The sequence below is a fragment of the Salmo trutta genome, chromosome 12 (assembly GCF_901001165.1).
Source record: "Salmo trutta chromosome 12, fSalTru1.1, whole genome shotgun sequence".
Lineage (NCBI taxonomy): Eukaryota > Metazoa > Chordata > Actinopteri > Salmoniformes > Salmonidae > Salmo > Salmo trutta.
In genome coordinates this window covers 26,218,822-26,230,223 of record NC_042968.1, presented here as the reverse complement: position 1 = coordinate 26,230,223, position 11,402 = coordinate 26,218,822, and the positions used below count along the sequence as shown (strand labels likewise).

The following is an 11,402-nucleotide window of genomic DNA, read 5'->3' as shown; positions in this document are numbered from 1 at the left end:
AAAGTTACTTTCATCTCCAATGAATAATAAGATAATGAAGGGGAGGCAAAACGTTGAGGCAATATTTTATTCCAAGATACAATCCAACAAGAGGACAGAGTTACTCCGTGATTTTATTTAATATTTCCCAAAAGTGTTACTTGGCTTACATTGCAACCTTCTTTCAACAACCCAATAAATAATATTCTCATTTCATCTTCTTTCATCCACATTCCATCCTTCAGATTAGTGTTAAAAATATATATATTCTTGCATGGTCTTTCATACACTCCTGCAGGGTTTTACAAACTCAGTGCTGGGGCCCCCCATGGATGCACGTTTTGGTTTTTGCCACAGCACTACACAGCTGATTCAAATAATCAACTTATCAACTTATTTGAAACAGCTGTGTGGTGCTAGGGCAAAAAACAAGTTTAGGAAACCCTGCACTACTGTACCAAATACATGATCCCCAATATTGTTTCTCACTTCCTGCACTATTCTTTCAAATTGATTAGACAATCAAAGAAACATACATATTAAACTACTGAAAATACAGAAAGGGTCAGTTGAGTGAGTAGAAAATATGTTATATTTTCAAACATGTCAATACATTTAATCTACCCCTTTCCATGTTTATACTTACAACACAGACCTCTTGCATTCACATAAAATGTATCTTTTGTTCTTCTATTGTGAAAGAAAATTCTCTCTCAGAACTCCTCCTCAGCGTTCCGGCAACGTTACTCTTTCAACAGGGTCAGGCGAGCCAGCACCTCAGAGACAGACAGCTCTCCATGAACCTTGTTGTCCCTCGTACGTACGTTCACGCTGTTAGTCAGCTTCTCTTTCTCACCGACCACTGCCAAGACACAAAGCACAAAGCAGCTCACAGTCCCCACACTGCCAAATCACAACACACACACAGCTGCCCTAACACATTCACATTTTTAACAACATTTCAGTAGTGATGAGTACAATCATGTTTTTGGCAGCTGAGAAAATCTGAAAATATTTGAGGGGATTTACTTGCAAACAACATTGTCATGTAAAAGTAAAAGTCATGAATATATGAATGGCAAAAAAATCTACTATAGTAATCCGTCTTACCCAGGATGAAGTTGTACTGGGCTAACTGGGCATTGCGGATCTTCTTGTTTAGGAGGCAACTGGAGTCGAGATCAGCGTCTGCCATGAATCCAGCCTCCACAAACTGTTTACACATCTGAAGGACAGAATTACCACTCAGTAAAAACAAAATCATAAAAAATGACTGGAAGATGAACTGATAAAATGGAACTGGCAACAGACATGCAGGTTTATATAATGATAGACAATGATGAATGTGCAGCATCATGAACAGGGCCAGCTTAATTCAGGGGCTTCCCGGGGCTTCAGCCCCGGGAAGCAGAGAGGCAAATATATTTTTTACAAAAAAAAAACAAAGAAAATATACTGCATATATTATACATGCATAATTTTGTACCAATATTTACTACAACCACCAACCACAATAGGACTCATCAGCCCGCTCTCAATAAGTGTTGACAGCCTGCTGCTGCCGCTCTGCTAATCATCAGATGGGAGAGGTGGTAAGGGGCCCATGTGGGTAAGTGGGGGACCCTGCCTTTATTGGGTAACTGCATAAATAAATAAATGTGACTGGTCAATTGTGTGAGTCAGGGCCGGGCCCAAGCCCGTAGGAGGCATTTTTTAAAATAATATTACACTGAACAAAAATATAAAACGCAACATATAAAGTGTTGGTCCCATGTTTCACGAGCTGAAATAAAAGATCAAGACATTTTCCATACGCACAAAAAGTTTATCTCAAATTTTGTACATCCCTGTTAGTATTTATCCTTTGCCAAAATAATTGATCCACCTGACAGAAGCTGATTAAACAGCATGACCATTACACAGGTCCACCTTGTGCTGGGGACAAAAGGCCTTCCATGGCCTGCATACTCACCCACTGAGCATGTTTGAGATGCTCTGGATCTACGTGTACGACAGTGTTCCAGTTCCCGTCAATATCCAGCAACTTCGCACAGCCATTGAAGAGGACTGGGACAACATTCCACAGGCCACAATCAACTGCCTGATTAACTCTATGCAAAGGAGATGTGTCGCACTGGATGAGGCAAATGGTGGTCACACCAGATACTGACTGGTCCATGCCCCTATTCTTTTTCCTTTAAATTATTATACTTTATCAAATCACAGGAGCTGCTCTCAATGTTTTAAAATACACCACAGAGCATAATTTAGCCATAGAGGATCAATAGTTTAAAAAAATGCACATACATCACATGCACATACAGGTATCTGCCAAAATAAAGGAAACACCAATATAAAGTGTCTTAAGTGTGTCGCGCCACCATGAGCTGCCAGAACAGCTTCAATGCGCCTTGGCATAGATTTTACAAGTGGACCTAAACCATGCCAAGAAACTGCAGCCCACACCATAACATATACTATGAATCCCTTGTTTACTGAAGTGTTTCCTTTATTTTGGTATTTACCGGTATGCCTACAGTCAGGAACGCTGCAGTTTGGACAGCATGCGCACCAAATATACAGCTTTTTGCATTGTGGCCATAGACATAATCCATAGAAGGGGTTTGTAACCTCTTACCCTGGCAATTTGACTGTTAAACTCATGGGTACGCTAGCAATGGATGCCAGTTTTGACTAATGGGAACTGCCATCTATGGATTATATTTCTATGGTTGGTTGCAGCTGTCGGTTTGCCTTTTGCAGATTTCTAAATACAATTGCTGGAAAAACATACAGTTTCCCTACTGCTGAAAAGAGAAGACTAATCTGTCTGTAGAACCAATAGAAATAAATTATTCTCAACAACTCCTAATTGTTTGTGAACAGCAGCACTGTTTTTCAAAGTAGCTCATCTTGAGATACCCGATGTGCTCGTCGTGGCAATAGCCTATCACCATGAGTAGTTTATGGTTTAATCTTCATTAGTTGAGGTCACTGGACATGTTATTTAGAAGCCTACTTTATTTATTTATATATTTCCTCCTAATATTGTACAATCTGTGTGTCGCTTCATTGGCCTGGGTTATTGTTTGTTTGAATTCAAGACCAGAGTGAGCTCAGTTTGTCAGAGTAGCCACTCATTTTGGTCCCTGCTCAACTGTAGCCTATGCCACATGACAAACGTTATGACTTTATTATAAAGAGGCTTTTTCTTCAACACTAAATTTACCACGCATTGAATTTGCATCTTAAACAGATTTGTTTACGGAAAATGGTGTGCCGGGAAGTGGGAGGGCCTATGATTTCTTAATCCGGCCCTGATCATAAACTGTAGAAATATGAAAGGAAGACAAGTTTGGGAAATAGAAGGCTCGGGTTACCCTCTTGGCATATTCTTCACAGGTAGGGTTGACAGGCACAAACATCACCTGACGTGGGGACAGCCAGAGGGGCCTGGAGAAGAAACACAATATGGCTGGATACGTAGCAAATCAAAACACTATATATACACATAAGACATTTAAGAGCAGAAAAAACATTATATACATGACTGATTTTCCAGTCTATGATTGCATCTTATGTAACACTCAACAAATTCATTGGTCCTCTTTGCTACTCACCATTTCCCTGCGTAGTTCTCAGTGAGGATGGCTATCATCCTCTCCACAGAGCCCAGAATGGCCCGGTGGATGATGACCGGCCTCGCTTTGTCATCCCAGTCCTTCCTGCATGTCACAGGGTTAACAGGATTCAACATCAATATCAGTCACAGCACCACTTATGCTCAATTATAACTACGTATTTAACCATTATTTATTCAACCTTATTTGTAGAAGTTAGTCTCATCGAGATGTCTTACCGGTCAAGCATCTTTTTGAATATAATTTATACAGTTGTTTACAGAGCTTCATAATGTTCTCTACCTCATTAAAAATCCAACTTTAAAGGACTTTTAAATCAACTTTCTAGTACAAAGTGTTCAGGTGAGAACTCATACTGAAGGAGGGATTAATGACTAAACTTGCTTCCTATAACAGGATACAGACTCAGCATTGTATCACGACTAGTTTGATTAGGGGACTCACTCACCCCACAAAAGTCAGGTTAAAGCGGATGGGAAGCTGGAAGTCCAGCTGAATGGTTGCACATTGATGATACCGGCCAATAGCATCTTTGATCTTAATGTCAATCTGAAATGGCACAACAAAAGTATTACATGGTTTTCCTTCCTGAGAGTTTTAGACCTTATTTAATTGAAGGGGAAATGCAATATCTATCAGGGAAATATCCATGCCTATAATAAGTACAAACCTTTAATTAAATTGATTTCCTGAGAATTCTAGACCTTATTTAATTGCAGGGGTGAAGAAAATGTATAGCAAGGAAATATCAGTTGCTGTAATACAAACCTTGGGTCCATAGAAAGCACCGTCTCCGGGGTTTAGTTTCCATGGTTCCCCAAACTCATTCAAGCTGTTCTCTAGTTGCTTTCAAACAGAGGGAAAATTAACATCCATTTAAAATATATCCTGGGTCATTTTGTGCAAGTCATTCTTTCTTTAAAATTGTGTTTCCTCATGCGACATTTCAGGAATATTTTATGGACACGCATGTTTAATTGTACCTTCTCAGCCTGGTTCCAGACATCGATATCTCCTAGGTACTTCTCTGGACGGGTTGAAAGGTGCAGCTGGAAAGAGAAGCCAAAGACGTAGTAGACACAGCGGAGGAAGTCCAGACAGTCCTTCATCTCAGACTCAATCTGCAGGAGAGAGTTAGGGAATACAGAGGGGTCATCTGAATGGCAAGGAGGTTAAGTACCCAGCAGGGATGGGGTCAATTCCATTTCAAGAAGAAATCATGAAAATTGGAACAGAAATGTCCATTTACTTCCTGATTTGAAATTGACCCCAACCCTGGTACCTAGCTACTTTAATAAGATGTTCCTCTTCAATAGCCATAGCTGGTCTGGTCACATACCTGTTCCATGGTGCAGAAGATGTGAGCGTCATCCTGTTGGAAGCGGCGCACCCTCGTAAGGCCGGTCAGTGTCCCTGATAGCTCGTTCCTATGGAGCACCCTGAAATCAGCCAGTCTCAGAGGCAGCTCCCTCCACGACCGAGGTCTGTGGCTGAACATCAGACTGAGGAAGAAGTGGATGGGAGGATCCAGGAGAAGGTAGATGGAAAGAGAGGGTGATGGATGAGAAGATATGCAGTTGAAGCAATGGGAGTAGTTAAGGTTACATAAATGCTTTGAAAGTCCCTTCCTTATAAACCATCATACCTTCATATTAACCAATAACAATAACATCTTTCCCAGACAAAGGTTAAGCCCTGTATTGGAGCAAAGTTATTTCATTGGATATTCTCCACTGAGCATGGTTTTTAGTCTAGTAAGTAATCAAGTAGCCTTGCATCTCCTGTTTCTGCAGTGTGAGGCAGCTTGATATAGAAGTACACGCCCTGGAGACGACACCAGTCTATTGCGGGGCATTACCCCCAATTTATCTCCTAATGCTGAGTTCCAAGCAGACACATTGGGTCCCATTTCTACAGTTTTTGGTATAACTTGGCCGGGGATTAAACTGAACCTTCCAATCTCAGGGAGGACACTAACCACAAGGCCACAGAGTTGTTTTTTTTGTCCAGGACCAGGCTTGACATGTGTCCGGGAAATCATCCCAATAACAAACGAATGTACCTACCAGTGTCCAGGACAGTTCATGGGCTTCAGTGCAAAGATGTCCTGCTCCACTGGGAAGGAGAACATGTTGTCGCTGTAGTGCTGCCAGTGGCCAGAAGTCTCCCACAGCTTACTGTTATAGATGTTAGGAGAGGCCACCTCCTGGAAACCTCTTCTACAGTATTCCTCCTGCAAAGTACATTCACCAGATCACAGCAGGACTGAGTGGTACTTAACTTCAGCATTCTTTCGGTTACTATGGTTATAAAGCACCAAAGTAGTCCATGAACATGCTGTAATTGGGAATTCTACAGGTGGGTATTGTTGCATCTTGGCAGAAGATGGACAGATTGCTTCTCTGCCTTTTGGCTGCGATCAGGTGTAGGTGGTTGAGGCTGGTTGGTCTCGTCTTACCCTGATGAAGTCAGTGAGTGTGTTGTACAGGTAGGCTCCACGCGGGAGGAAGAAGCAGCTGCCAGGGCTCAGGTCATGGAAAAAAAACAGTTCCTGTTCCTGTTGTACAGTAGAAACAAACAGAGAGGAAGCTTAAAGACTTCACAGATTGACAGTTACAGAGAGTGAGGCAGCTCCTCCTCTCTGTGGGGAACAAGTTAAATCAAACGACAGCAAATCTGTCCATGAACGACACCCACAGACATGTCCTCTACTTCTATACCTTCAACTTCTAAATGAAAAGGATCACACCATCATAGGAGTAACATGTTTAAAAATTACTTTAGACTTTGTCCCCCTGGATAACAACAATGAAAATAAAAGCAACAGTGAGTCCATGGTTTAATATAAAGATCAGTGTTGTGTTGTAATCAGTTGTGGCCAGGCCGTGGGGCTGCTGCCATCTGTGTCTCCCGCAGGGAGGATAGATCAAGCCTGTCTGAGGACCAGCTGGAGCTCACATAGTATGACTCACTGATACATCATGCAGTTAAGACACACAGCACCCTCCACAGGAACAACCAAGCAACAACAGTAAGCACACAGAGCTTAAATCGTCCACATACTTTCCAGTTTAAACAGTTCCGAAGAGTCTGTGCATATATTATGAAGACATTATGTTTTTGTTAGTTTTGGACTTTGGTAAGGGTTTTTTCGGCTGTTTGGGCAGACAACATTTTTTCGAGGGCAGCCGAACTTTGAAAGCCAAAGTATACGCCCCTTCGTCCATGAGTGGTCAACTTGAGGGATTCTTCAATAACGAGATGACTCGTTTTCATGTACATTTTTTCCATTGAGAAATACTGCACCAAAGCATCTTAGTTAGATGTAAAAGATCTCCTCGGCAAAAACGGCAAAATTAATAACAGATTTCTTTAGTTTTCTTAGATTAATTCTGACTATTTTGAGGTGTATACTGGCTACAGAGTCTCAAAATGGCCAAATAGTACTATTTCCACTTTTTTCTCATTTTCCAAGCGAAGGTCTAGCCACCAGCCGAACTGAAGCTTGCTGACGCCTTCAGGCCGGTTTGTAAAATACAGAGTAAATTAGAGTGATTTGTCACTTTCAAATGTTGACAGTTCTGTAACTCACTTTGGATAAAAGTGACCGCTAAAATACACTGAACAAAAATATAAAAACGCAACATGTAAAGTGCTGGTCCCATGTTTCATGAGTTGAAATAAAATATCCCCAAAAAGTATTTGTCTGTAATGAAGCCCTTTTGTGGGGGAAAAAATATTTTGATTGGCTGGGCCAGTTCGTGGACCTCTGCCCTCCCAGTCACACCCATGGCTGCGCCCCTGCCCAGTCATGTGAAATCTATAGATTAGGGCATAATTCATTTATTTCAATTGACCGATTTCCTTATATGAAATGTAATTCAACAATAACTTTGAAATTGTTGCATGTTGCATTTATATTTTTGTGCAGTATATATGAAAATATTATATCATTATATTAATTGAGGGTCTATTTCAATGGCTGTGTTTAGAAAACCAAACATCTAAACCAACTAGTCGTCTTCCTCAGTCAACCCCCACAGCCACCCCCCCACAGTGAGGACTGACCTTTCCAATCTTCCGATGGTCTCTGTTCCTAGCCTCCTCCTGAAAGCGTTCCCACTCCTTCAGCATCTTGGAGTCTGGGAAGGAGATGCCGTAGATACGCTGAAGGGTCTCCATGTCTGAACGGCCCTCCCAATACGTAGAAGAGTTCTGTCGATATTACAGGAAAGGAGTGGAGAGGAGATACTATGACATTGTTTTTCACCTTAAGAAGTGATTGGATATTGTAGTCTGTGTGTGCATCACATACCTTGTAGATCTTCAAGGCTTTAATCTTTCCTGTGTGTCTTACATGGGGCCCACGACACAGGTCAATCAGAGGCCCACATCTAAAACAGTAGATAACTCATTTTAGCAGGGCATGGACCAGTGAGGGTCTTCAAATTCATTCAAAAAAACTGTTTACCATAATATATTATAGCCAAATCCTTTGCATTAGGCACATTTGTGACTGATTTAGAATTTTATGTACATTCCAAAGATTTATGTGAAGGATTCAAAACAAGAGGGTATAAAGAACAATTATTGGACAATTCCTTTAAGAGAGTAAGACAAGCTGAGTGGAATGCATTATTGCAACCACGTCAAAGGAATCCCTCTCCTCCCTCTTAACTTTTGTGTTCACCTTCAGTCCCATTTCAAGGTCGATTAAGGAAGTGGTTAATAGACATTGGCACATATTACACAGCGACCCCAACTTTGGTAAAGCGTTTGAATCCCTCCCAAGGTTTTGCTATAAGAGACACTCAAATTTACGGGATTGTTTAGTACTGTCAGATTTGCCTAATAAAAAAAACATTGCATTTCATGTCTATCATTCCTGATGGCAGTTTCCTTGTCACAACTGTCCACTGTTATGCCATGATCAGAGGGAACTCTCTTATCCATCCCCATTCGAGTGGGAGGATAAAGGTTTGAGGTAGAATAACATGTAACACAAAATATGTTGTGTATCTACTTAAGTGTGTTGCTGTAACTTTAATGTTGTGGGGAAGACCAAACATTAACTTAAGACAAGGATATGTGAGCATAAGAGCTCCATTCGAAACCATGGAGAAAAATAATTACCTGTTGCCAGAAATTTCAACAGCCATAATCATGACCTAAGTGCCTTACGTTATATGGGCACTGAATTGGTGAAAGTGCCACATAGGATAGGAGATGGGGATCAATTACCTACCCAATGAGAGACATATTGGATAGATCGCTTGGCCACAGCAGGCCTTAACGAGGAATGGTCTTTTTTTTTGTAGTAGGTTATAAATATGCCAAATATTTAGGTAATGACATCATGTATTTGTATTGTGTGTCTATAGATCTTTATTTGATTGTCATGTTTCCCCCACAGGTCCCTCTGCTGGGATCTCTTGATTGGGCCAATACTGGCTGAATGTATTATTATGCCCAACTGTGTGGTCTTGTTGGTGTGACATTGATTGCTATTGCCTTGCACGCTGAAGGACTCATAACCGAAACATTCGTTCAGCAATAAAAATGTCAATTTAAGTTAATTTACCGGAGTGCAGTCCTATTTTTGTTCTTCAAATTCACCAACATGTTAAACCAGTCTTCTGAATAGTTGCTGTACACCAAATAATATTCTGTGATTTACAACTAAACATCAAGAGCTGCTTACCTGTAGACTGTTGTAGTGGGTGTGGTGACTTTCTAATTCAGAATGCGACACTTGAATTTGTTGTACTGAAAATATGGACGCAAACAGATAGGAAAAAAATAAATACCAATGTCTGCCGATCTACTCACAACCCCAATGAAAAAGAAACATCTATAACACATTATATAATCGAGCTACAATCTTTCACCAGAGGGTGGAGAGATCCTCTCCTCTCACCATGAACATCTTCAGTAGGGTCTCCTTGCTGACCTCCAGCCTCTCGAAGGGCTGTTTCTGCTTCACCACAGACTTGCACAGCGCCTCCAGGTAGTCAAACTCTGTACTCGACACACCCCTGGCCAGGACAGGACACAGGTCAAACAGAACCCTCAGTAACAACACACCTGTCATAGGCTACTCACCACACCAGCTCTGTATCATTTCTGCTCATTACTTTATAAAGGAGACAGGAAGCCTGTTTTTTCTTAACAATGATAGATGCTTACTGGGGTCCATCGAGGAACATGTCATAGTAGAAGCCATTCTCAATGGGTGGTCCATAACACAGACAGCCTCCATAGAAACGCTCCATGGTCTCACCAAGGATGTGAGCACTCGAGTGCCAGTACACCTGAAACAAGGAGCGGAAACATCTCTGTTACTACCTCCAAGAACAAAGACTATAGAGATTAGAGAGTATGATAGCCCAGAGGGCACATTATACTCACAGCCTGGGCATCATCATTGTCAAAGCGCAGGATCTCCAGTGAGCAGCTCTTCTCCAGAGGTCTATCCAGGTCCCACAGGTCCCCGTTCACCCGGGAAATCACTGCATTGTCAGCCAAGCCCTGACTGAGAGAAATACGATATACCACCATCACCACATAGTGCTCATGTGTTGATACAAACAATGGCAAAGACAGAGGGGTGCAACTGATGTCTCCCAGTAACATCATGATCCTCCTTGTCCCAGATTTGTCTATGCTGCCAACTTCTACCGACATTTTTGCCATAACAATGGCCATATGAGTTGACTGTAGAGCACAAAAAAGATATGGGACAGGGATATCATGGTCCAAGATAAGCTCCAGACCCCTCACCTGATGCCACAGGCCAGCTGGTAGGGGGTAGTGACCCAGGCCTGACCCTCCATCCTGCGTCCATCTGGCAGCTCCACAGTGATGGGCTGGCTGTCTGCAGCTCTCCTGGCCAGCAGGGCATCGCTCTCCATTTTCAGCTCCTCATACAGCTGCATGCGCTCCGAGATGTAGCCAGGCCACGGTTTCAGCTGGAAAGAGTAACATGGTGATTTATAGGAACTTAGGGAAAGAAACTGGGGGGAATTATTTGGGTATTGGTAAGGATATTGCACAACTTTGAAGGAACGCTTGATTGCATGCATGGGACTTCTAGAATAGATGTATGGGATATTGGACCTTTGGGAGGTAATGTTCCTAATCATTACCTCTCTGCCACCACCCCTCCCTGTGCCTTCTCTGGCTTCTCCTTCTTGTTGTTCTGATCAACAACAGGCTTGGTCTCATGGGTTACTGCCTGCACAGAGGTGCAAAAACAACAATTTGGTTTATAGGTGAGCAAAAACATGCAAATATTGTCATTGACATTCCACTTAGTGTAAACCACAATACATAACTGTTGTCTTATATCCATATGATATTCCATAAGCATGTTCAGGGGACTACACACAGAGCTGTCAACCTATTTCGAGACCAGGGGCAGGGGAGGGTTAGGCAAAAGGTTGGCAGCGTGGTTAGGTTTAAAATCAAATGTTAAGATAAATTGTATAAATGGGCGGGGTTGAGACATAATTTAGACTGTGGCCATGGAAGCTACTGGCTGGACGAGGACAGCAAGCTACAGGCCACATACAACAGCCACACAATTTACATGCACTAAGGTGGTTAGCTAACTACCTTATTATTATCAGAATTGCGGTTCTTTGGCTGTTGTTGTTCTTTCCCTGTCTTCTCCTGGCCTTTGTTTGTGCCCCTCTTGCCCTGTCCCTCCAGGGCGAGCTCTTCCTGGAGACCCCGGCGGTGGTGCACGAGACGAGATTTGAGCTTCTCATTCTCGCTCTGTAA

The 11,402-nt window shown here is 42.1% G+C and overlaps 1 protein-coding gene across 1 annotated transcript; it reads right to left on the bottom strand.

Annotated features, from left to right (window-relative positions):
• Positions 1–53: 53 nt before the first annotated feature.
• LOC115203266 (threonine--tRNA ligase 2, cytoplasmic-like) lies at positions 54–11,324 on the bottom strand. The gene is given in 19 exon segments (XM_029767810.1): positions 54–841; positions 1,090–1,204; positions 3,360–3,432; positions 3,600–3,704; positions 4,069–4,169; positions 4,389–4,466; positions 4,604–4,741; positions 4,960–5,122; positions 5,687–5,853; positions 6,079–6,177; positions 7,689–7,835; positions 7,936–8,014; positions 9,322–9,386; positions 9,538–9,655; positions 9,807–9,931; positions 10,029–10,152; positions 10,401–10,588; positions 10,766–10,854; positions 11,235–11,324. Coding segments are annotated over 17 exon segments (2,001 nt in total). The 5' UTR covers positions 10,556–10,588; positions 10,766–10,854; positions 11,235–11,324; the 3' UTR covers positions 54–692.
• Between the last annotated feature and the right edge of the window lie 78 nt (positions 11,325–11,402).